This window comes from Salarias fasciatus, chromosome 19, assembly GCF_902148845.1.
Source record: "Salarias fasciatus chromosome 19, fSalaFa1.1, whole genome shotgun sequence".
Taxonomy (NCBI): domain Eukaryota; kingdom Metazoa; phylum Chordata; class Actinopteri; order Blenniiformes; family Blenniidae; genus Salarias; species Salarias fasciatus.
Genome location: NC_043763.1, coordinates 2343366 through 2370757, shown reverse-complemented (window position 1 = coordinate 2370757; position 27392 = coordinate 2343366). Strand labels below are relative to the sequence as shown.

The following is a 27392-nucleotide window of genomic DNA, read 5'->3' as shown; positions in this document are numbered from 1 at the left end:
GGCCTCATTCATATTCACACACTCACACACACACACACACACACTCACACTCTCATGCAGCCGGATGCTTCTCGTCACCTCATGTACACTTTTTGCAGGCTTTCACTTTAGTCTGACTCGCTGTAATTTGCCCCACAAAACAGATCAATGGAAGAGTAAACCAGGTCTGAGAGGAGTAAAATACAGAACAAGACAGAAGCAGTGAAGCACAGAGTGAAGTAAAACTCATGTTACACAAAGAGAAAGACTTTAAAATACAGTTAACTGAGTGATTATACCAAATAAACCTTATGACAAGCATAATTCTTAGCTTACACACACACACACACACACACACACAGATGAATATTGGTTGAGGGAGCCACCTTGTGGCCACCAATCATTACTACAAAAAAAAAACTTGCACCAGGTTCAAACTCATATATTATTTATTACAATTAAATATCTTCTTATATTACAGAGGTCCATCTGATACCATACAAATAATCTGTGCTGCGATTAATATTCCCAAAAAGCCATGCAAAGAATAAGAACATAAATTCACAAAAGAAGAACCAGAGATCAGGTTTCCATGGACCTGGGAATGAAACTGAAGTCACTGGAGACCCTCCACCAGGTTTATTTGTTTTGTTTTTTGGTGCAAACGTGTGTTTGTGGTGACTGGAGACCAGACCAGGGTCACCTGACGGACAGAACGGGACAGAAGGCTTGAGGAGGGTCAGCCGTGAGCTGCTGCAGTGAAGGGAACGGCAGGCACCGAGGAGCCGTTAAGACATCGGGATCACTTCTTCTCACCTCCGTTTAGTGGCGGGGTTTCTCTAACTTCACCGCTCAGGGGCAAATCAAAGCAAACTCTTCATATTTCTTGTTGAAATAAAGCGAAAACCTTTGGTTTGCACGAAGCCGGGCTGAGGAAACCAGACATATTGTTAGAAATCAAATCAAAACCTTCAATTAGAAAAGCCTTCATGGAAATAAATCTCTCCTGTGCTCGATGGAGGAAAGATTGGCCGACTCTGACGTGGAGGTCAGCTGACGACCTCTGACATCTGGAGGATCCAATCAGAGCCTGACGGTCAGAATACAGTCCCACAGCAGAAACCAGCTTCGTTTAGACTAGAATAAAGACTGGAAGCAGAGGGAGTAAAAGGAAACCTGTGTTTTTACCCTGGATAAACCAGAACTTAACACAAAGTTATGAAACATTTTATGGGAGAAAGTGCTTCATGTAACCTCAGGAGTGAGAGGCTGAATGTGACTCTGTGGTGAACAACTAAACAAATTACCTCAATAATGAGCTGAAATAATGGATTAAACTGAGCTCAACTAGCCGTAATGCAGCCTCCACCATTGTGCTTCACGTCTCTCACTGCCGCTGTGTGACGGCGGATCCATTCCTCCGTCCGTCCAGGTATAAAAAACATCTTTTACTATGAAAATCACTGAGTTGAATAAAGCTTCCTAACTCCGATTAACCTCTCCTCGGTCAGTTTGGCAGAGTTTTGGTGGTTGGTTTGTGTAAAGCCGTCCAGAGAGGAGGTGTGAACGGTGTGTGTCGGTGGAATGTGTGTCTCCTTTTTCCCCCCCAGAGTGATCCTGCTTCCAGTTTTTATGCTGAAGCAATCGGCGGCTGCTCGTCTGTTTCATGGTCAGAGCGTCAGTCCAGAAGGTTTTCTCATTTTCCGGCTCTCACTCAGAGAAACACACCGAACGGTGAGGAGCGTCTTTAGTTGGAATGAAGAGCCGCTGAGCTGGGAGCGGGCGATAAGGCAGCGAGGTCAGGGCTCAGGCTAACGGCAAGGTCATTCAAAGGTCAGGCGAGGAGGCTCTTGGGGGGGGGTGGGGGGGGGGGGGGGAGGACCGGGAGCAGGACTCATCTGCTCAGGTAGAACAGGAAGCTGCTCCCACACCGGGAACAAACACTGAGCTTCCTGCAGAGCAGCCAGCAGGGGGAACATGAATCCAATTCACACACACACACACACACACACACACACACACACACACACACACACACACACACACACACACACATGCACGCACGCACACGCACTGTGTTTCCTCGCCTCATAATAAACACTGGAAATCAAAAGTGCTTGAAAAAGGGATGAAAACAAAACTCTTCTCGTGCCAGTTCGACGCTTTCGCTTTAAAATCCTGCAGATTTGCAACATCTGATGGTTTTTACACACTTCTCTTATTCCCCTCTGGAAACACGAGGACAGTGAAGGCATCGCTCCGTGACCACGGCTCAAATAAAACGAAAGAATTCTGGAAAAAATGCCTCGAAATAAATAACCATTATAATAATAAAATTGGAATATCTTTCCCCTCCATACAGCCTCTGTGAGAACAGGAACATCTGTTTTTACCAAAAATGTAAACTTGAAACGATTTATTTTTATTTAAATTGCCTTTACTGAGGCCTCCTCGTAAAATATTCTTGTATTTTTCCTAATTTAATCACAGATTTTCAGGACTTAGAAGTTAAATATAACAAAAAAAAAAAAGACTTGAAGAATCTCAGGTCATTTGGAATGAATCTAAAATATATAATGTTTAAAATAAAATTGGGAGAATTTGATGCATCTCTGCCAGCCGTTAGTTCACCTTTTTGAAAAGCTGTAAATTAAAGTTTATTCTCAACTGTGCTGATCGCCTGCTGGCTGCAGCTTCCCATCAACTCCAAATGAACCATGAATGAGTCTTGAAGCAGCGTCGTCCTCCGGAGCGGTGTGTGTGTGTGTGTGTGTGTGTGTGTGTGTGTGCAGCGTCCCGGTTCTCCTCCCAGACGGACTCGGGCTCCCCGACCTTTGGCTCCGCCCCCGGAGGCGGCCGGCGGCTACTGCAGGTTCTTGAGCAGGCGTCCGTACCGGAAGTCGTAGACGTGTCGGCAGAAGAAGACCAGCTCCGGGTCCACGCCGTCGGGCACACAGTGGTGGGTGGGCGTGGCGCCGCCGCCCGCCATGGGCGGCACCAGCAGGGCGGCGGCGCTGCCGCGGACGCCCTCGCGGCGGCGCTTCACCAAGGCACAAAATCTGAAGACAGGAAGACATTCCACACGTCAAACACAGCCGGGGGAGCGGGAGGGAAGATCACATTAAAACGGGACTAAAAATATCTTTGAAAAGGTTTAATTAATCCAAATTCAGTTTAATTCAACCTGGTTTTTCACATTTTAACAGAATAAATGTGATCCGGTTTTATTACACTGCTCACTGCGACACACAAGGCTTCAAATATGTCTTAATTCCACTCATTTTTAATGTATTTTACATTTAAATAATCAGAAAAGAGTTTGTAAACTCAGCTTGACTTCACTGAAACTCAGATAATCACTATTAAAAGTGTCGTTGTTCGAAAATACTCAAGAATCCTGTGACATTTGTTTAAAAAAAATCTACTTTTACAGGAAAAACACACATTTCTCGCATAAAAAATTAATTGTATTATAATTAGAGAATGTAAACAAACAGGTGCATTTAAAAAAATCTTGGAAACGTTTTTAATCAATTCTTTCTACCTCCGTCATACAGGAAAACCAAAAACTTTAAAGTTTCATTTATGATGATTATGACATCTATAAAACAGATGAATTATTCTAATATTTGCAGAGAATGTTTGATTTTTTTAACAGTAACAACTTATGGCTTATGTGATAAATAACAAATAATTACATTTCTAAAGCAGGAATTGTGTCTGTTCAGAGAACAAACTTATTGTGAAGAAAGACAGAAATCAAAAGATGTGAATATTAATCAATTAATCACAAAATCCCCTCAGAGAAGTTTATTATGGTGCATTCTGTTTAAAAAGTGAACAAACATTTACAGGATTTGGCTGAGGCTGAACACTTGACAGAGTGACGCCTGCAGTGACCTGCGCTGGACTCACCGGCAGTACTGAGCCAGCGTCAGGACGTAGCACTTGTCCTCGATACACGCCACGCTGTTCACGTCCTGGTGACGAGACGCGAAGATCTCCTTCTGCAAAACACACACACACACAGCGAGGTGTGTGACGGTCTGCAGCTGACCTGAGGTCAGCCTCACCACTGAACTCTGCCATGAGAGCGTCTCACCTCGCAGTGGACGCCGGCGCTGCGTCCGCCCTGTGTGTGTTCCGGCCGGTAGTACCAGAACAGGCTCATCATCAGCTCTCCTGTGGACACACACACACACACACACACACACACAGCTCACTGACCGGTCCCTGAAGCAGCGGTCACTCCGGGAGGACCCGGGCTGCGGGACACGCCCACCTGACTCTGGCTCCTCCCACAGAGCCGACACCTTGGCCACGTAGGGCAGAGACTTCTTCCTGGGCCCAGACCGGAGCAGGACCGTGTCTCTGGCCCGGATCAGCTCGCCGCCCCTGTGGACGCCCTCGAAGCACTTCCTCAGCACGGGAGACTCGTCCTCCTGGGAAACACACACACACACACACACACACACGCTCTGGATGCCTGTCTGTGTGACTCCTGCTGTCAGAGTGTGTTCTGCTCCACGCACCACGGAGAAGACCTCCCTGTGGAAGGGCGGGCCGACCGGCCTCCAGCCGTTGGTGGACCTCTGCCGGCCGGTCCGGGGCCGCTTGCCGGCGGTTTGCCCCCCGGCGGCGGCGCCCGGCTGCTGCTTCTTGTCCCCGGCGGGGGGCCGCGGGGCCGCGCCGCCGGAGCGCGAGCCGCTGGGCGGCTTGGCGCTCTGCGGACTCTCCTTGGCCACCTGCAGCAGCGGCGGCGGCCGGCTGGGGTCCGACGGCGCCGACTGGCCGGCCGGGGGCGCCGCCGGCACCGGGCAGCCCGTCAGCACTCTGGGGCTGGAGGACGGGCTGACGGCGGCCGGGTGCTCATCTGGAGGAGGGCAGGGCAGAAAATATGAGTCAAATGGACACAAAAAGATGGACTAATATAGAACCTTCAACAACAGAGAGAAGACAGAACGCTGTCCTTCACTGAGAGGAGGAAGGAACGCCATCAGCTCGTGAGTAAAACAGAGGATGAAGCTCCATGTCGGTCAGAGCGGGAGTGCTCCGGCGCTCATGACAGCAGGTGTGCTTGGCCCCTGCGTGGGCGGACGGCGGACGGCGGACGGCGGAGGACGGCGGAGGACGGCGGAGGACGGCGGAGGACCGCCAACCTTCCAGCTCATCTCAGCACAGGAGCACATGTGTTACTAACGACATTTAAAACGACTCCCGTTTATTCTCAGCCTCTTCCAAAGCCATGAGTGAGTGTGTGACGGCCAGTTCCACAACCAGCAGCTCCATCGGTGTGTGTTTTTAGAGCTGCTCCCCCTGACGGGAGAATGTCCTCCTCCAGAGCAGCTGTGGCTCAGAACCAGTCCTCCGCTGAGAGACGACCACGGAGCATCTGAGAGCATCTTCTACTGACGAAGCTCTCAGATTTTCTCTTTACCTGAGCTGAGCTGAAGTGGGCCAAACCAGTAAATTTATACCATAAATAACATTTAAATACACATTTTTGAAGAATTCCTCATGGGCCCCTTTGTTTACGTGCAAAGAAGAATAGCATCATTTGGAAAAAGTTCACATTTAATTCAAAATCTTATTATAAGTCTGTTCAAACTGAAAATTTTAATGAAAATTGACTTCAATTTTAAGAAAATGCCATTCTTATTGATGCTTAAAATGCAGTGAAGTTTCCAAAACTTCCCACATGCATGTATTTATAATCTCATCTTTACAGTGAGGCTTTGTCTGAGCTCACACTGTTTCACGGCGGATCTCAGGCCTCAGAGCTCTGACACTGCAACGCCCAGCAAAGAAGTCAGACAACAGTTACGTTTCGGGATAATAAACCGAATTCAACATGTTTTGCCATCGTCCTGTGTTTGAACCAGTTTCAGCTCCACACAGAACACAGAGGCACTTTTCTTCATGACTGAACGTCAATTCAGCCCAATGAAATATGGTACGAGAAAGAGAAGTCTTATTTTGAAACGGCTATAAAAGCCTCCTGGTTGTGACAGACAGCGGAAAGGAAAAGACGCTCAAGCCACGTTTTAATGAATCTGAAGGAGGCAGACGAAAACACTGAGATTCAAAGTGAATTAATTACCATATAAACTGGGAAATAAATTAGACAGAAATTCCAGGAACCAGGGCTGACGAGCAGGCCTGTGTGGGGCATGTCTAATAGATCCCACATACGTTGACTGCTAAAGCTAAGAGCCGAGTTACACGACAGACGAATGAAGTGAACAGAGAAACCTTCTGCCTGCTGCTCCTACAGAAGCTGCTTCAGAGAGCTCAGCAGTCACAGCGTGACCTGGCGTCGACGGCATGGGAACACACACTCACTGTCAGTGTGTGTTTCTGTGGCGCTTGTTCTATTTTCAGGACATTTAAACAGACAGTTTATTTGTAACGCAGCGGCCGTCCCTGCAGTCAGATCAGTCTGTTACAGGTCATGATTTGCAGGACTTCAGGCCCCTCCTGTGGGAATCTGCTCCATTTCTGGGCATTTCATTTCTGCTGATGAAAAGTTTGATGAAAATTAACTTTGAAAAGCTGTAACTGAGCTGCAGTTCTGGAAAACAATGTGTGTGTAGACAGTTTTAAAAGTTCTCCTGCGCTAAGAACTAAACTTAAAAATACATGTTCCTCCTCGTGCTCCGATTTTAACCACCGAATTCTTCCCAGCAGCCCTCCCTCCAGGAGATAAACACACAGAGATAAACATTTAAACCACAGATTTCTGTTATTTTCTGGAGAAGCCTTTCTTTAAATGTGGCAGAATAAAACACTTCCACTGCAGAAATGACTTCTCTGTCTGTCCCATTGTGCTACGAACGCTGTTCATCTCCGTAGTTTTCAGGTAAGCGGTTCAGCAGCTCAACATCACAGCCACCAGCATGTGCTGGGAAATGAAATGAAACAAACTATTCTCAAATGTAAATTCACTCAATAAATGTTTTAAGTTAATTATGTTAATAATCTCAAATACATATTTGAGTTGTGGCGTATCGATATTTAAAACCAATGTGTTTTACTTCATTTTAAAGGTGTTCATTCAGTTTAAATGCTTAAATGTTAAAAGAGTGAGTGTGCTTTGGCTCAAATAGGCTTTCCATTTAAATTTGACTTTATAACTATTGAACACTGATCTCCTGGCGCTGCGCTGCTGTTTGGATCACAGACCGTCAGGCTGCACGATGTGCTCACTGCAACAGGAAGTCAGAGCAGAGAAAACATTCCTTCCTGTGGTTGGACGTGAAACGCGCAGCGCTTTGGGGAAGAGCGGCGGTGAACGTGACTTTCCCCTCGTGGCGGTGTGAAGTCGCCATGGAAACATGGCCGCCCTCCAGAGAGCTGCAGGCCGCGGTTCGGTTTGTCCGACGGTCTGAGGACTTCCTGGGTTCACACTCACGAAGCACACCGTCTGCACGTTTTAAAATAATGTTTCTTCTCATCTGTAATTTACATGAAACAATCAGACACTTTGACAAGCTTTCTTGTTGCCTCTGCGGCTATTTTAAAACGTTTGCTTTGTTGTTTTGGTGCAATCCGGCGCTCCTATGTGGAAAACACGATGTGTGTGAGTGTAGATTGATTTGTGTGTGTTAATTAGAGTTGCACCGATACCGATGCCAGTATCGGCAGTAGCAACGATGCCGCACTGAAACGCTGGTGCCGATATCGGCGAGTACTAACAAATAACACGCCGATGCCATTTACCGATTCTCATATTGCACTTGAACGCAGCGCCGTGTGTTTTCTGGTATTCTCGCTGACAGAAATGATCTTCCATCCCAGCGAGGAGCAGGTCTCGTTCTGGGACTGGACCAGCAAGAGGGGGAAGAAGAGGGACCCCACAACGGCGTCTGCTGACGCCGCTTAATTTGCCTTATTTATTTACAGACTTACTTTTGTAGCATCTTTGCTGTAGATCTTATTTTTTATGGTACATTGAGTTCTGTGAGTTCCTATGTTTTAAAGTTTCCTGAATGCAACGCTGTGGTGTGAGTGGCTGGGAGGGAGCAGGGGGCGGGGCAAGGAAGCAAAGTGTGTGTGTGTGTGTGTGTGTGTGTGTGTGTGTGTCAGAGGACAGACAGAGGTCAGACTGCTGTTCTGCTGTAGTGTTTCCGTGGTTAATAAACCAGCTTTAAGGATCCAACTTGCCTTCCGTTCATCCGCCCTGCTGGACGTTACAATGATATAATTCGGAGAACTTTATGATCCCGAGTGTCTTATGGCCTGAAAAATGCTGTATGTGGAAACTGGGGAGAAAATCAGGCGGCGGGGCAGCAGCCAGGAAACACCACCTGAACACCACCTGAGCAGAACAGGAAGGGAAGGGAAGGAGGGAAACCAGCAACACTGCCCCCGTGTGGCGGCCGAGGTGCAGGACGGGACAGTTCAGGAGAATTAGAAGAAAACATGCTCCTCTATTTCGTTTTCTCAAATGGCGTGGTATCGGTACGGTATCGGTGCAACACCAGTGTTAATAAAACAAACACAGCACGTCCACGAGGACACACACTCAGAATAGCAGGACAGACACACACACATCAGCAGTGAACGAGCGCCGGGCTCCTCACCTCTTCTGAAGCGCCTGCTGCAGTCAGAGGGGCTGAAGGAGCGCCCCCCTCTGGCGCCTCCTGGAATCCCGCTGCTGTAGGCGGAGTGGCCGCTGACCCCGCAGGCCTCTCCGAAGCACGGCTCCACGGACGAGCAGCAGTGGGGCGGGCGGCCGATCCCTGAGGGCTGGGGCCCGCCGCCGGGCAGCAGGGCCGGCGGCGGGATGGGCGACGGGGCGCCGTCCGGGGGGCCGAAGTGCACGTAGTAACCCGGGAAGCAGCCGTAGGCGTGCGGGCTGATGGCGATGGCCGCCGGGTGGGCGACCGAGTGGGGCGGGCGCAGGTGGTGGTGGTGGTGATGGTGGTGGTGGTGATGGTGGTGGTGGTGGAAGACCTCGGGCGGCGGGCCGTCCTCCGGGGCCTTGAAGGTCTGGTCGTCCAGGAAGAGCGCCAGCCGGTGGCGGTACTCCACACAGCGCTCCTGGGAGCAGCAGGAGCAGGACGCCGCCTCCGGATCCGTCTGCTCCTCCTTCACCGGCTTCAGGGAGAATCCCAGAGAGGCGCCGCCGTGCAGGGCGCGCTTCAGACACCCTGGCCCCCCGGCGGGACCCCCGCCCCTCCAGGCCGGGTCCACAGCCTCAGCCTGACACGAGGTGCAGCAGCAGGTCCTCGGGGGCCGGCCCGGATCTGCTGAGGCCCGTTTTCTGTGCTTCGGTCGCTCCTGGTGTCTCCAGTGTGTTCTTCTCTTGGTGTGAGCTGCTCCTCCACCCGCTGCTTCCTCCCTGCTGCCATCTGCAGCCGGAGGAGCTGCTTCCTCCCCGCCTCCGCCCCCGCCCCCGCCCCCGGCCCCCCGCCCGGCCTCGGTCTTCCTCTGCCGTCTGGATCCATACTGGCTGCCGGTGAGCCGGAGCAGCGTTGCAGCGGTGAGGCCTGCCTGGCGGCGAGGGGTGGGGGCGAGCAGACTGAGCCAGTCGATGTCCTCCACCTGAGCTCCTGAACGCCGCCTCCTCCTCTTCCTCCTGCTCTCCTCTGGGACTGCTTCCCCTCCTGAAGAAGCCTTCTCGGCTGTGTGGCCCTGCTGCTCGCTCTCAGACCGGCCCGGAGCCGGATCCTCGCTGGCGGCCGGGGGCTCGTCCCGGTACAGCAGCAGGCTGTTGACGGCCTCGGCGTTCAGGGAGGCCATCCTCCTCCTGCGGGGCTCAGGCGCGGTTAAGGCACTGGATCGGTTGCTTTTTGGTTCCGGTGCATGCTGATTGGCCGGGTGGGACTTCTCTAGTCCAGTTTCAATCTTGTTTTCGGCGGATTCCGGCTTCTTCCTGACGTCCTGACTCGCTTGCTTCCTGCTCATCAGAGCGTCGTGTTCCTTCGCCACAGCCTTCCCCTCCTCCAGACGGGTGAGCAGGACGCAGCAGTCCAGCGCGTCTCCATCACCGATCCTCAGCGTCTTCTTTCTCTGTCGATGCAAGTCTTTCTTGCCCTTTTTACTTCCTCTCGGGTCGTCCTTTTCCCCATTTCCTTTCGTCGCTCGCTCTCTTGTTTCCTTGTTCCCCTTTCTCTTTTGAGGCTTCCCATGTGTCACGGTCTGGCTCTGCTGAGCCTTCGCCATCGTCTCAGCGTCTCAGAGCAGACCTTCCCAGACCTCCTCATCCACAGGGTCCCTCAGCTCAGGCAGGACCTCCAGCTCTCATTCTGGATCCGGCGGGTCCACAGACTCTCTGAGGAGACACAGAAAGACCAGACACTGAAAGTGGCGTAAAGTAACAGAGTGTGGTCACATGCAACGGGCTTTTACTACCGCTTCTCAACCCGGGATCAAAATCTACAGGTGAGCAAGAAGGCTGCATGAGTCCAAAAAAAAAAAAAAACAGGTACCAAAAAAAAACTTCAAAAGCAGATTTTGAAAGTTGGCCGTTTTTTTGGTGGATTGGTTTCTCTGACCGTCACGGTGAAAGAGAGCTGGGAGATTTGAAGTCATGCAAACACACACTGCTTCACATGCACATGTAACCCTGCCCGGATGCAGGAAGAGCTCTTCACGCGTGTTCGGTTCAGAGCCGCCGCTCCTCTGAAGCTTTTCACACTCACTAACTGCCACACATTCATCAGAATCTATGAAACCCTGAGCCTCCCCGCTGGCTTTGTTGTGATCGGTGACTAATTCCAGATCCAGAAAAGAACAATCACCTTTTCTTCTTTTGTATCAATCATTTTTAAGCCGCTGGAAGCAGATTAATGACTCACGTTGCTGACGTTCACCCGCTCGGTGCCGGAGCAGAAGCAGGCGACGGGTTTCATGTTTGAAATGATGGATCTTTGATTCGCTGCTTCGTTTCAGCCACAGGAGCAAATATTTGAACCTCAAACTGTCTTCTGCAAACAAACCGGGAGGCTTCAACGTCTTCAGACCAAAACAAACACGAGCAGGATGAAACGGCTTGTAAACGCCTCTCCACACTGGTCACACCCCTAATGTCAGGTAACCGAGTGTCTCCAGGAAGATCCTCAGGAAGTCGCCTTCCAGCTCTCTCAACACAGAAAAACGCCGCTTACTGAGAAATACACCCTCTTCAGTCGTCAGCGACGGGCCTGCCGGTGACCTTTATGCAGAAACAGACGAATCATCCCGTCCGCTGAAACACAGTTACACTGCTTGACCTCCGAGAACGGACCAACACAGGTCCATTTGATAAGAAGTGACTCTTCAGCCTGAAAACTACGGCGCGGGTACAATCTGTCTGAGAGCCAGAGTCTGGTCCTGGTCCTGACAGACGGACGGTGTCTGAACGGTCAAACAGCTCCAAGACATGATGGACATTCCTGCAGCTCCTATCTTTATCCTGAGCTTAAATCCCACTAAACTGTACTAAATGCAGTATATATACGTGAAAAATATGACAGATGCAGCCGGTCATCTTTCTTATCTGCAGCCATGTGACTCCAGAGACGATGTTTACCGGACTCACATAGTCACGGCTTCAATCAATTAAAAACTATGACACTTTCCAATTTTTTAAAAAAAAAAGAAGCTGTTTGCTGCTGTCACTGCAAGGATCACTTTCTGAGAGTCAGATAAAGAGAGACTGACTACAGCCGCGAACAACCGGCAGAAACTGTAAAACCACCAAAACTACAACAAGCAATCCACCAAAAGGTCCACGTCCACATGTCCAACTATTCAACCTCCAAATGAACTACAGCAGCACCACAGTTTGGATTTCGCTTTCGTCTTTTCAAACAGGCAGGTTTTTAAAGATACGGGCTGATAAAACGAGACGTGATACGACCTGATGAAGATGGAGGAACGCCATCCGGTCTCGTCAAGGAAAGACCGAAGCCTCTTTTCAAAGTCTCCTCCTTATTAAGTTCAGCTTTATTTATATAGCAGCAATTACAACACAGTCATTTCAACACTTTTACAGAGAAAACCCAACAGATCCACAAGAAAAGGAAGAGACCGTGGAAAAGAAAAACTCCCTTTTAAAACAGGAAGAAAACTGCAGACCCAGGATCAGAGGTGGCGGCTTTCTGCTGTCCCGGTTGGGGTGAGGGGACAGAAAGAGACAGAACTAGGACAGACAGGTTCTTGTATCGATATTTGAGTTTTTTTTACTTCTATCGGCATTGGCCGATACGGGCACACACACTTTAAAATGCTTGTTATTAAACTGTAACACGCATGTAATTACCTCCGCCAGGAAGTTATGTAATCACGTCAGTTTGTTGGTTTGTTGGTTTGTTTGCAAGATTACGGAAAAAGTAATGGACGGATTGCAATGAAACTTTGTGGAAAGGTGGGTCTTGGGCTAACTTAGAATCCATTAAATTTTGATGATGATCCAGATCACTGTCTGGATCCAGGAATTTTGTTAATGGATTCTTTATCATTGAGAGATAGGGAGTCTTTCACATAGTTGGGCAAGCCCGCCGACAGGGGGCGTGCGGCGTGCGGCGTGCGGCGTGCGGCATGCGGCATGCGGCGCGGCTTGGTGACTGATTTTACCTGTGGCGGAGGTCTGCGCTCTCTGGGTGCCAAATTCTAGTTACACTTAAAAACGCATGTAATTACACTATAACACGCATGTAATTACACTTTAAAATGCATGTAATTACACAACGCATGTAATTACACTTTAAAAGGCATGTAATTACACAATGCACGTAATTACACTTTAAAATGCATGTAATTACGCTGCAACATGCATGTTATTACAAAATACATGTAGTTATAGTTTAGTACACATGTAATTACACTTTAAAATGCATGTAATTGCGTTGTAACACGCATGTAATTACACAATGCATATAATTACCCTTTAAAACACATGTAATTATACTTTAAAACGCATGTAATTACAATGTAACACACATGTACTTTCACTTTGAAAACGCATGCAATTACGTTGTAACATGCATGTAATTACACAATGCATGTAATTACACTGCAACGTGCATGTAATTAAGTTGTAACATCCATATAATTCCACAAACGCAACATGCAATACATTAAAACCGCTAACTACAGTATTAAAACTATGAACTACAGCATTCAAACCACGAATTGCAGCATTAAATCCACTAACTACAACAATAAAACCATTAACTACATAATAAAAACCATTAACTACAGCATTAAAACTAAGGATAGACCGATACATTGGCCGGCATATATGGGGCCGATGTTTGAGCTTTTTCGCTTGTATCGGCATTTGCTAATACGCGCATGGATTCTTTTGTTTTAATGATGCCTTAATATTTGTTTTATTTTATTTTATGGGCATTATAGTCATTATTTAGCACCAAACAATTTGTGTTCACTATAAATTATGTTGCGTATAGTGGAACAAATCTGTTATGTTCAATAAATATTTCTCATTTTAAGCTTGAGACCTGGAATATTTGTGATCATTGGGCCATTTTTTGATGTCAATGGAGGAAGCAAAAGCAGTATCAGCCCCAAATACTGGTCCAAGAAAATCGGCAGTCCATCATCTGCCATCGGCTAAGGGTGATGGAAAAAAATCGCTATCGGCATCGGCCCTAAAAAATCCATATCGGTCTATCTATAATGAGGATCAAGAGAGTTCACAGACTAGAGGAGAGACAACGGTCAACGGCACATAGTCATGAAACACTGCACGAAAGAAAGGAGAGAAGTGAAGCAGAACTGGGATCCGGTTCCACGTGGTAGGAGCCCGGGGTTACGGAACCTCCTGAACCCACTGGGTCCGGGTTCTCTCACTAGATCAATGGATCAGCCGCGACTGAGGCCCTGTTCACAGTCCCCCAAAGCTCCAGTCTGTAACCATTCGCAGCAGAGCGCGGTGTGTCCGAACAGGAACAACAGGCTGGAACTGTTGCTGCTCTGCTTCAGACCAACTCAGACCAGCTGTCGTTTGTTGGAGAAATCCCCGGAGCGGAGCACACAAACACACAAACACACAAACCTTCAAGAAGAAGCGACTCACAGCTCTGCTGCCCAGCGACTCGCTGAGCCGTGAAACCAAGACATGAGGGAGAAATTTCATTTCCAGACCACAGGCAGACAAGAGGAGCCTCGCATCCAGTTTCTGTCGGTAAATATCAAATCACGGAGCTTTATTGGAACGAGACAAGCGAGCAGAGATGAAGGACAGGAGCTCATCTCTACACACACCTCTACAGCTCCGGCACCAGCCGGGAAAGACAAGGACGCTGGACACACTCCGCCTAGCGCTGCAGAAACACACACCTTCACACTCTACAAGGGTTCAAATATTCACACCATCACGTTCCTGAGTGAAAACGCATCATTTGGCATTTTACTTTCAGAGAAGTTTCACCTTTACGTGACGACGTTTTGAAAACGACGTCCATTCACAAAACACCAGACCATGAAAACAGTGTAGTTCACATGTTAGGCCACTAGTGGGTGCTGGTTGACGCTACAGGGCTTGAAAATGTGTTCTAAGAACTAAAATCTGTAGAAATAAACAAAGAAAAACTCGACAATGGTTCAAATCAATACCACATAATGAAGGTAAAATGTACGTTGATGAATACATCTTTCAATAACTCAAACAGCTGATATAATTTAAAAGAAGCAAAAAAATCTGAAACATTTAAAAAAGCTTGAAAACCAGATAACAGCAACAGATGTTAAAGAAGGTAAAAGTACTAAAACAGCTAAAATAAGTCAAAACAAAACTGTTAAGAAAAACCAAAACAACAAACAAAACAATTAAATAAAGAACTAAATTATTCAAACAAACTTAGACCAGTCAAAATAAATAAAACTTGAAACTATTAAATGCTGGAATTGGTTGAAAATCAAGGTGTAACGGACTAAAATAGCTGAAAGAGAAGATTCTACGGCTTTCGACTGAAGTTCTTCCATTTCATAAACCTAACAGGCCAAAGCTGTTTGGTTGATTCATTCTACGGGTTGGAAATGTTGAGCCGCTCCGGCTGGATTCCGTTCCGCCCAGCCCAGAGCCGCACGGCCCGACAAACCTGGAATATCGAGGAAAAACCAGATTCAACTCGTATTTATTGTTCAGTAACTAAAACAGTCAAATTACTGCTGCTGAGCACAAACTCTCAATGTTTCTGTGACTCCATGATAACAGAGCGGCAGGTCCGAACCCTCCGCGACCCCACACACACACACACACACACACACACACACACACACACACACACTGCTCAGGAGCCACAGGGCAGAATATGAACGTCTGGGGCAGAAGAAGAAAGAGCTGAAGTCGTTATTTCCAACACTGTTTAGTTTAGACCTTTTCTTCTCTCTCAGATGTGACTCATGATCACAGGTTTCAGCTCAGTGTTGATAAAAGGAAGAGTTCAAGTGAGGAGAGAGACTCAGAGATCAGGCTCGGGTTTTACCCTCAAGTGTAGAGAGAAGTAAAAGATAAAGGATCTGTAACGTCAACGTGACAGAGAACACATTTTAAATATCTTATTTGCTTTTGTGCAAATCTGATGTGAAGCAGCAGCCAGGTTTAATATGCAAACCTGTAATTTGCTCACTGCTTTACTCCAAATGTGGAGCTCACAGCGAAGAAGAGGAGGGAGAGTTTAAACACTTTATTCACCAAGTAGAAAATCTAAAGATGAGGGAACCGAACTGACTGAGGGCCAGTGAAAAGAAGCCTCCATGAGCCTTTTCTACCACATGAAGCATTACCATGCTTTGATTCTCTGTGGAGTTTGCATGTTCTCCACATACAGTCAACCCAAAACAAGCAACTCTGACCGATATGGATCAAACTCTGAGCCACAAACTGTGATAGATGGAGGAGGAGGAGGAGGAGGAGGAGGAGGAGGAGGAGGAGGAGGAGGAGGAGGAGGAGGAGGAGGAGGAGGAGGAGGAGGTGGAGGAGGAGGAGGAGCAGGAGGAGGCTGTCTCACAGACTCCTCCAGAAGGAGGACAGGGTGCAGGACTGTCATGACAGAAGAGCCTTCAGGCTGCAGCCTGGACCAACCTCAGCAGCTGTGCATGCGTGTGCGCGCATGCACGTGCAGCTTCAGATCCTGCATATCACCAAGTCCACTTTCCTGGGGCAGGTCGTGAGTCCCCGGTCCTCCTCCGGTCCTCCTCTGGTCCGCCACCCTCCCTCCTCCACCCTCCCAGTTACCCAGACACCGACTCTCCGGGTTAAATCCAGCTGAGTAACGCAGTTCCTCCGGTAATCCCGCCGCCCTGAGGAGCTCGGAGCCCCGCCTGGTGGTCCGGACCACCGAGGAGCACGAGGAGAAACAGGAGGAAACTAATCCACCATCCCGGATCGGTCCGGCTTCCGCGGCTGCTGGTTAGAATCCACCGGCTCGCCTTGAGCCGGGTAAAAACCCGGATCAGCTCCAGCCGCGAGCGGACTGACGGTTTACCTTCCGGGGTCCGCGTGCCGGGGGTCCGGGGCTCCGGGGTCCGGGGCTCAGCGGGCTGCTCCCGGAGCCGCGGCGGAGGCCGATCCGCCGAGCGAGCAGCCCTCGGCGGCCGGAGACATGCTGCACGAGCCGCGGAGCGCTGACCTACTTCCGAAGCGGCTCGCTGGAGACGAGACTCACGCGCTGCGCTGCGCCGCGCCGCGCCGCGCGGGACGTCCCCGCTGCGCAACACCAAACCTCCACCAACATCCACCCTGACCTGCACCCGAACACCGGTCATACCCGACCGTACATCCGCTGCCCGCAGCCTGCAGCGACCGACAGCGGGAAAACCGGAGACATTTATCAATAATACAGTGTGACTGAGGCGGTAGGCTCACGGATCTGGAAGGAGATTTCAATATTTAACAGTCCCGCGTGACATTTATCCTGTAAAATTCATAAAATCAACAATCCCTGCTTTAAAAGTCTGTCATTTTGTTTAAAAAAAAAATCAATGGAATTCTGTAAAAGACATTACAGAACCCCAATTCACTATCATATAATGTAGGAGAGGTAAACATATGGCCCGTGGGCCAAAACTGGCCCCAAGAGGGTCCACTTCAGGCCCCGACGGCTCCACAGCCTACTGGAAGCATCCCACAATCCACTGAAACCTGAACCATACAGTGTAAGTTTGAAAAAACAACTCAGTCAGGCCAATGGAAGAAAAGACGATTCACGACCGCAAGAGAGCAAAATACAGCAGCTGCAGCTGTATGTGGAGGACTAAAGAGCGCAAATAAAATCAAAAAAATATATAAATGTGTCATTAATTCATTAAAATAGCCTTCATTAAGTTGTATCTCTCAGACTCGGCCATCAGAGCGGGAGGACGGAGCTTTACACCCGATCAGTCGTTACAGATCGATCCCCGGTCATGGACTGATGCAGAGCTGGTCAACATATTTTTGATTGTGCCTCTATTTCATGCAGTGTTCCCTGTGAAAAATAAACAGTGTGTCTGTGTATGAGGGACACAAAGCGCCGGTGAGATAAAGAACACGATAAGAGAAAGAATAAGGCTGAATCTGTTGCCTTTGGTTGATCAAACAAGACGAGGAATGAGGGGAATGTTTCCTTTTATGTCTCTCCAAAGGACAGAAAACCACGTAAATGTTTCATTATCGGAAGCAAGTGGGACCGGCTGTTCTGGGAAACACTTCACTGAGGAGAAATAAAACTAATTTCAAAAAAAGTTTGTGTCAAGTTGCCATGACTGAAATAGAGTTGGGTAATGTGTTAGAAGAGGAAACCCAGTAAAGTAACACATTACACTTCAAATATCTGTCATGAAATTACTTTACCGGACGACAGTCATGAGCTTTTCTGCGTTGCTCGATCTGTGTTTGCTTCCGTCTAAAGTTCTCCCTTTTTTTACATTAATCTAAAGAAAAAAGTTAATTTTTTTAAGGAGAACAGTTTTTCCTCATGCCTTCTGAGACTTGTGTGTTGAGACTTGAGACTTCCTGCAGACTGTTATCGCTCGGTAAATGTCACACAAAGTGCCCTCCTTGTGTATCTGCCATCTAAACAAGGTAAAATATATTTTATCTCTAAATGATATTTTAATAATCATCACAGTTTACCCTCTCTGTGACAGTGCAGGCTGAAGCAGGTCTTCCTCTTTATCGTCTTCCTCTTCTCCACACTGACGCGATATTTCACTGGAATCTCTCCATATTTAAACCTCAGAATCAAGATGTAGAGAACAGAAGAAAAGCACCGGTTGCTCCTCCTCACCGACACTGTCAAAAAAGCTCCTGAAGCCCTAAACATGAAGAAAACAGCAGGAGGAGTGAGAAACACTGACAAACCACCAAGAGAAAGCACCTGACTTCACCGAGCAGGAGGAAAACACAACCTGAAAACCAAGAAAACCATCAAGTAATTTCAAAAATAGAAGAAAAAAGTTATTATTGTTTCAGAAATAATGAGGAATATCTTTCACCGTTTCTTCCCAAGTAGTAAGTAATAAATCATAAAACACAAACTCATGCCTGCATCTGAACACCTGAGAGCTGAAGTAGCTCCAGAGTAAATCAATACTGTCTGATGAATAACAGCAAAGGTTACTTGAGCTTCCAGAACATTTAGTGTAATGTTTGATGAAGTTCTCCGCACAAAAAGTCAAAACTGATGTTGTAAAGAGCTTTTACTGTGAAACACAGCAAAACCAGCAAATCAGAACAGAAATCCAATAATTACCTGGATATATTTAAAGACTCATTCCAGTGCGATAAGAGGCTCACAGCCAGCGAGCTCCTCATGAAACAACTACATCTAACTGATCTATTTGAAACAGCTGCTCGATATGTTGTCTAGTAATCTGACGTGGAAGAATACCGACGCGGCGTTCCGGTCTCAGTGCCGGCTTCCAGAAGCAGCGCTGCTTGTTGTTGTTGTTTTGGGGCCAACAATGCCTCCGTTTGTCCCTCGCTCGCCGTGCTGCTGAGCTCATTCCAGACGTCTGCAGCGACGCTCGGACCGTCCTGCCAGAGCCACGCGTGCTCGCTCTTCAGACCGGTTAGAAATTCACCTGTGACTCATTCGGTTTGTTGGCTGAACAAATAAAAAGGGAAAACGAGATCATTAAAACAAACTCGTCTGCAGCTACTCTGTGTTCTGCTGAAGAAAGATCAACAGCCTCGTCCTGTTTTCCATCAGAACGACAGCAGAAAGCAGAGGCACATCCTCTTTAATGAGGCCCACTGACTGAATCCTCTGCTCTGAACCACACATTTAATCCGGTTATGAATGGCCGGCGTCTGCTCAGCAGCTATCAGCTCCGCTGCGTCCGGATCAATCGCCGTGATGATCCACAGTCGCCAGGACCTGCTCAGACCGCCGCCACTGCACAGCCGAGCGCCGTCAGGTCGGTCAGAGTGAAGCTTAACGGGCGTAAATGTTTATCGTCCTCATCAAGACCAGCTCTGCGGAGTGCAATTAACAGCTGGAGGGGAGCGGAGTGTGTGGAGTTAATGAGGCGTGAGAGCCGGGTGGAGAAACACTGGAACACACACACAGTGGAACACACACACTGTGTGAAACACACTACAGACTGAACTCTTCCTACGGGACACACACATCCTTTCCGTCACCCAGCTGCCCACATCTTACTGCATCGTTTCAGCAGCTTCATTTCAGAAAGTTCAGCATTTACACTGCAACGTTTAGAAAACCACGTCCGTTTCCACAGGAACAACAGAACAAGCATTTACGAGTCGAGCTACGCATGTGCAGCAGCAGCAGCGTTGCTACGGAGACGGAGCTGTAACATTTTCAAAAAGTTCCACCTCGGAAGCCGTTTTCAAAGAGTTGCTTTGTTCAGCAGCTTCAGGACCCGTTAGCTGGTGAACAGACACCAAAACACAGGGAAAGTTTACAGTTTTAACTTCAAAATGTTGTGTGAACGGGGTTTAGTCTCTCTGTCGAGTAAACAGATATTTCACATCACATCAGTCAGGTCATCTAATAAAAGTAAAAACAGACAACATTTTCATGTTTATGTGATACTTTAAATATTGACCCTGAATTAATTTGTGTGAAGAGATTCAGAGCCGTTTGACGTCTTTAGTCAGTCAGTAGGGCTGTCCCGATCCGATATTGATATCGGATCTCGGTCCGATATCAGCCAAAAAATGAGTATCGCATTTTATCGGATTGCATCTAAAATCTCCGATATAAGCGCTCCGTTAAGCTGTCCATTTTCCGCTCCAGCAGTTCCATCCAGTGGTGACTCTGGTTCACATTCTCAACACAGTAGGTGGCGGTAATGCACCTTTATGTTGGTGCCACCTGCCACAAATGCCAAAGAAGAAGAGCGCCTGCCTCCAGCCAATAGAACGTCTCTGATCAAGCGTGCAGAGCCCACTGATCACAACAACACCACCTACTTGTGTGCGCTACTGTAGGAGCAGGATGGCACCGTGTGGCAGTATTTTACCATAAACTCGGACAAAGACGCTGCAGCTGAGTGCAACACTTGTCATGCAAAAGTTTCCCGCGGTGGCAGAGAACCCGGAAAGTTTAATACGACCAACCTCGTCGCACGTTTGAAGCAGCATCACAGAAAACAGCATGAGGATTTTCGCAAGACCACAGAGGCGAAGAAACAACAAACGTCTGGCTCCATCAAACAACCAGCGCTGGCCGAAACGTTTGCAAAGCGTGACAAACTCCCACGGGACGGCAAAAAGGCACTGGCTGTAACAGAAACAACAGCCCAGTTTATTGCGCTCGATGACCAGCCCCTGTCGATGGTGAGTAATGTCGGGTTTAACTATACCCAAGATGCATAAAGAACTTCAAAAGTGTATTGCGTGTATTGAGCCTGACTGCACTGGGTAGACGCTGACTTTACATTGCAGGGAGCAGGGTTACATGCACGCCAGTTCAGAGGTTCACACACAGCTGATGCCATCACTTCTCTTGATCAAGCCTTTTCCAACATTCCACACTACAAAATAAGTAATGAACGTATGGATGATTCGCGCTGATATCGTGTCGGACCAATGTCGGTATCGGACAAAACTCAAGGTTGCAACATTGGCATCGTATCGGAAGTGAGAAAGTTGTATCGGGACATCCCTATTAGTCAGTACAATGGATTCATTGGCGCATTTAGAATAAAGCAGCTCACTGCACCATCTGCTGGCAGAAAGTGGAATTGCCAGGCTGACTGGGTTGTTGGTAGCTTTAATGGATTTCCTGCAAAATTCTCATTATGATTTTCCTGTTACAAGAAAACTCCTGTAAATATTATAACCAAATAACATCAAACTGTTTCTTTCGAGGTTTTCTGCACTGATCTGTTCAAAAAGTAAATAAATTATTTTTAAAAACCTCAAACAGTGATTGAGGTATTTAAGAGAGCTAAAACGTTTCCAGGTTTTTGAGCGTCTCTGGTGAAGAACTTTCCTTCTCAGTGAGCATAAACCAAAAGCTGAATCCTGCACATGATCTGAAGCTCCTCAGTATTTCCACAGTTTGTCTTTCACACCGTTTCACTGAAGTTTTATCTCCATGATCTTCAAACCCGTCCACATCTGTCCTCGGGTCCTCATTCAGGGGAATCTCGCCCTAGAAACTCCAAACTCGGGAGATATTTGGTGGCGATGATGAATTTCTCTCTCTGAAGGGAGGAAGATCGTATCGAGTGGAGAGAAATAACACTGTGATACTTTATTGATCTCTCCTCTGGAGCCTGAGGAGTCCGACCACAGCTTCCACTGAGAGCTTCACCACGTCTTCCGGTCGGGTTCAAACCCTGTCGCACTCGCAGCGCTGCCCTGTCTGAGCCTTTCAGTTCCAACACATCAGCTTCATTTAGTAAATGTTGACGCTCTGCCAGATAAAATCAGAGCCGCCGTCCCGACAGAGACCGTCGTAACCAGATAATCGATGTTCTTCAGCCGTCAGAGGAAGCGACGCCGTGACTGACGGAGCATCGAAACACAGCGGGAGAAGAGCGCTAGCGGTGAAGAGAGCAGGGCGGCGCAGCGAGAGAGGAAAGTCAGCCTCGCTGGGAATCAGAGGAGACATTTCTCACATCCAGATTCCCGCATTTCTCCGCCTGACGGCTTTTCAGAGACTTCGGCACAGACTTTCTGAGGAGGAGAGGAGCTGGGAGAATGAGAGACAGAGCGATGGCAGACATGAACAATGAGTCCCTGACAGAGGAGCTGGGGGTGGGGGGAGGGGGGGCGGCCACCCGCCGGCCCACCTGCCGGGGCCTCAGTCAGGCTTTCAGCATCTGCCAGGCTGCAGGCCGGCCGGTGCCATGTGCTGCTCTGAGAAGGGGCTGACGCCTGTCCGTCACACTGAGGGCTTCTGTTCTGCTGAGCTGCAGCCAAACACACACACACACACACACACACACCATGTAAACAATCCCAGAGTGTGTGAGCGGCGAGCGAGACCCCGGCTCTGAAAGCTCCACATCATCCACTGCAGCTGTGGAGCGGAGGACAGCTGACGGCCGTCTGAGGGTCTGAACTCCCATTCTGTCCTCCTCCCCCTCCTCCCCCTCCTCCTCCCCCCCCTCCTCCTCCCCCTCCTCCTCCTCCTCCTCCTCCTCCTCCTCCTCCATAAATTAACACTTTAACTAGAGTTTAAACTGTTTGTTACCAAAGATTCGCCTGCTGATTGATTCACATGAGCAGAGCTGCAGATAAAGAAATGAGTGATATTAATGAGATAAATCAATTTTCTGTAAAACAGAAAATAATTACAGTCATCAGGATCGGTTTCCTTCAGAGCCTTCAGAGTGAATAAATACGTTTTATTAAGAAACAGAAAGTTTCCATCTGACATTTTACATCTCAGAGTTGTGGTTTTATGGTTTGCTATCGTCGCAGATCCTCTCTAAAGTCTGTCTTTCAAAGCTTTGTCTTAGTTTGTGCTGTTTTCTACACACACTGTTTGTGTGAACAACTTTTCCTTATAGTGTCGTAACATAAATTTTAAAATCTGTCTACTATAACTACACCATTTTCCAAATGAAAAACTAAACTGAAATGACACAGTCTGCTTCACAAAGAAAAATATCTGAGTGAATGTTTTAATGAACTTAGAACATTTTGTTTAAAGAAACCACAGAAACTAATGAATTGATCATAATTTTACTTGCTGAGGTCTTTTATGTTCATTTTACAGCTGAGTTGAAATGTTTAAAAGGTCTCGGTGGACTGGAATCATACCCGGACGCTGGAGCTCATCGTGCTGCTTCGCTCTTCACTTACTTCAGTATATTTCTAGTGTTTTTGTTTTTGTTTTTTTTTTTTCGATCAATAGTTCAAATGTAGCAGCACTGCAACATAATCCAGTATAAATTACTGTAATCTATTGATTTAGATTTCATGTATCAGGTTCTTTTATTTCCTTCTGAACTGTTTCCAGAGTTTGTTATTCATTACGTTGTAAATACTCCTGCTATTACAGTATTATTTTTGTGAGCAAGTCATGGTATTTTAGTATTATATTTATTTTATATATTTAGTATTTGGTATTTCATACCGACTTAATAAAAATCGTATATTTTAAGTGTTTTCTTTGAATTCTTCTTTAATATTTGTCATATCTGCTGCTGTGAAAACTGCATGCTGGGTGAATAAAGCTTTATCTTGTCTCGTTAAGCTGAATTAACATTAACAATTAACACGCAAGTCGTCCAGACTCAAACCAGGGACCCTCCCACTGTGAGGTGAGAGTGCAAACCACTGGTGCTCTGTGTGTCTCACATCAGACTCACTCTGGGTCAGAATCAGTATCTAAACATGAAGCCATGAAGGTTCAGACCAGTCAGAGTGTCCAGAGGAAAAAGAGCAAATATTTCTGTCCAAACAGGAACAAAAAGTAAAAATCTAAAGGAAGGAAAGAACTTTTTAAGTTTTCTAACAAATTCTTTGCACTTGGATACTTTTTTAATGTAAAACTCATAAAGTCATTGCAGTGAAGCAGCAGCCTGACGGTCTCAGTGTTTCACCTGAGGATAAACTCACTGTGAACAGTCCAAAGCCCCTTTTCACCTCTGACCACTATGGGAGGATTACTCTGAAAATACACATTCTGAGTAAAATGTCTGCTCTCAAAAGGCTCCAGCCGCGTCAGAAGCTTCGATATGTGGAGTTTGACTTCAGCAGCATGAATAAAAGTGAGATACGATATGACAGCACTGTCCGTGTTGGATTCCTCCTGCTCTCAGCATCCAGAAAAGTCCTGAAAAAGACTGGAGCAGAGCCGCCGAGCAGAAGGACCATCTAATGAAGAGCAGGGCCGCAGCGGTCCCCGGTTCGATTCCGCGCCCGGCTGCTCCGATCGGACTCGGCAGAGGAGCTACTCAGTGAGGTCTGAAGAGGAACCGGGTGAATTATTCACCAGGCCTTTAATGATTTCACAGGCTGATCATAGAAAACTCAGAGTGTGTTTTCCCCTGCAGGAAGTTCCCCGAATGACCGGAAACTTTCACAATAAAACAGCCTTGAATTCAGTCTGTCAGAAAGCTGTGGTTGCTGATAAATGAATTGTTTTACGCTCCTTTACGATGCTTCTGGGTGGACTGAACGACTGACTGAGAGAGACAGCAGCTTTATTCAGGCAACGCGCTGAAAGAATCCAGAGGAGGAAGTGGATAAACAGAAAGAGACAATATGTCAGGTTTTTCCTCGACACACACACGGCCCATGGCAGCACGCCGCCGCCGCCGACAGCTTTTAGGAGCTCTGAGTTAACGTGGCACACAGAAAACACTCTCCTCTTCCAGGAGAAGTCGGTACCAACAATGGAAAGGTCGCGGCGCTCATCCCAGCGGAGCGACCGGCAGGCTTTGTGCGGCGCCGCTCTGTGTTGGTCTCCGGGACAGCTGGGAGGTCGCGCTCTCTCCGCAGGACGGCTCCTCGCCCATAATAGGATTACCAAGCCCAGCGTGGGCGGCGGCGGCGGCGCTCCTCCCGTCAAGGTGCCGGGCGGAGCGCCTCTCCACAAACGCCATCATGCCCAGGAAGTCACCGGGCCACCTGTGGGCCCGCCAGCCGCTGAAAGGCCGCGTTTCAATGAGAACGCAGCGTTTTTCCACTTTCATCTCATTAAAGTTTCACGTTTACACTGCAACAATCTGAAAACGACGTCCGGCTGCACAACCGCACCCACAGGAGACCGTCTGCTCCAAACTCACAACACTGTCCAGTAAACAGACCCGACTCACCGAATCATGGCTGGAAGTCCGTTCAGTATCTACTTCCTGCACTCTGGCATGAGATGCTTCTTTATCTGCTTTCTAAGAAAAGCCCACAGAGACAGTCGCCGCGCCGGACGGCGGTGGACACACTCACTGTTTTAACACATTTATACTGTTGTTACTACATCGCTTTGCTGTGAAAACTACTTATTGATTCACACAGTGAAGGTTTATGGGTTTAGCACTTTAACATGCTGTTTTCATTTCATTCATCTTTTTAAAAATGGCATCATAAATAAAAACACGCTTCTTTTACACACCGGTTCCACCAGAAGCATCAGGAAAGAAGAGCAGCAGCTATAATGTCAGTCCACACACAACTCTAACACACACACACACACACACACACACACACACACACACACACACACCACCTCAAACTGACCTCCACTGCTGGACTGTACCTGAAGAAAACCCCCCCACACACAGGAAGAACATGCAAACTTTACAGTCAAACTCAACCCGTGCTCATGATTTAAGCAGTCTGTGAGCTTTACACTTTGGACAATTTGACTTTTTCTGAGTTCTCTTGTCGACTCCGCCTTCAAACTTCCCAACAAAGTCTCTGGAGGCTCGGGAGCAGGTGGAGCCTGGAAACACATCTGCTGCTCATCCAAACATTTAGCGCTGAAGGATTCAGGATTAATGCGCCTCTGCACTTGTTCTTCCAGTGTGTGTGTGTGTGTGTGTGTGTGTGTGTGTGTGTGTGTGTGTGTGTGTGTGTGTGTGTGTGTGTGTGTGTGTGTGAGACATTAAGGGCTGGAGGCTCCGCTTCCGCTCACCGTCAAACAGCTCATTCCCACCTGCTCGCTGCGCACAAACACCACAAAGTTTCCTTTAAACGTGCAGTTTGACAGCGGAGGATGTGTGTGAGTGTGTGTGAGAGAGTGTGTGTGTGTGTGTGTGTACCGTGATAATCCCAGCCCGGCTGCCTGACCCGCTCCCGTCCTGCCTCACACTTTCAGTCCAGCCGCCCGGAGTTGGGAGCGTTCCGCGTCTCACCGCCTGGTCGCGTGCGGAATCGGAACCCGGCCGACCGGGGTTCGCTCGGACCCGGAGAGATGGATCAGATCCACGGGGCGGCGGAGAGTCGCGTCAGGTGTACGCTTCCCGCGAGCGAAGGAGGACGGCGGTGCGGAGGACGCCTCATGCTGAGCCGTCCTCTCTCCAAACTGCGCGGCGCCGCCGCTGCGCGTAAAAAGCGTCCGCTCGGCGGGTCTCTCTCCAGAACGGGCCGGCCGAGCACCGAGCGAGGCGTGGTGGACTCTCAGCTCCGCTCCTGCAAACTACGGATCACTTCGGCATGTTTTTTTTTTTTTTTTTTTTTTTTTTTACATAACAGCATCATCCGCTTTTTATGTTGACGCATCATGAAGCGAAAACATGGAGTTTCTTAAAGGGCCACGGCCGCGCCGTCCGTCCGCCCGTCCCCGCTGCTGGGTCCTGCTCCTGTCTCCACAACACTCCCGACAGCCCCTATCTGTCCGGATCAAACCCCCAAACACACCGGGAGCCGCCAGCATTCCGCCGAATCACACCCGGATTAACGACTCACCTTGTTTTCTACTTTATTTAAACCGCAGTCGATTCCAAAGGGACTTTTACTTCTTGGATTTAACAATAAAAGTTTTTTTTTTTAAGTATTGTAATTAAAATGGGGCAATAAAGACTAAACTGACCAAAGTTTCTTAAAGAGGGGAACTTAAAAAAGGAATAAAATGACGAAAGTGTCCTTTTTTTCCTATATGGAGGGCTAAACGTGCCCAAAAATAAATAAATATAAAACAAAAAATATAAAAATTGATTGATTGATTTATTGATTGATTGATTTATTGATTGATTGATTGATTGATCAACAGCTGCTCCATGAAATAATTGCTTAAATGAGTCATTCGATAAACCAAATTGGAATTAAATCCTTAATAGCGCTCTATAACTCCTCCATGTAAATAGAGACCATTAAGCCCTGTAAATGTTAATATTTAAAGAAAACCTATTTCCTTTTTAATCATCATATGTATTTGATATTCAGTGTTATTGAAAATGTACTGAGGTTGTGGAGCAATACTTCAAGGAATCGATTCTATTATGTTCTGAAATCTGAAATTTGTTTGAAAAATGCTGGAAAAGAATCATGAAATCCCTCCAATCAGGTGCACATACAGCTGAAAAAGTAAAGTTCCCCTGATCTGTGACTG

General features: G+C 47.7%; 1 protein-coding gene across 2 annotated transcripts; it reads right to left on the bottom strand.

Annotated features, from left to right (window-relative positions):
* Positions 1-410: 410 nt before the first annotated feature.
* On the bottom strand, positions 411-26594 carry bahd1 (bromo adjacent homology domain containing 1). 2 transcript variants are annotated; one of them, XM_030116869.1, is made up of 8 exons: positions 26104-26594; positions 8562-10255; positions 4512-4852; positions 4262-4421; positions 4082-4161; positions 3895-3986; positions 3001-3038; positions 411-2958 (listed from the first exon to the last, which is right to left on the bottom strand). In XM_030116869.1, exons 2-8 carry the CDS (start codon positions 10144-10146, stop codon positions 2843-2845), a joined length of 2412 nt encoding a protein of 803 aa, XP_029972729.1. In that variant the 5' UTR covers positions 10147-10255; positions 26104-26594; the 3' UTR covers positions 411-2842. The 2 variants fall into 2 exon arrangements, with proteins under 2 accessions (XP_029972729.1, XP_029972728.1); XM_030116868.1 differs by having other exon boundaries at positions 411-3038; positions 26104-26593.
* Between the last annotated feature and the right edge of the window lie 798 nt (positions 26595-27392).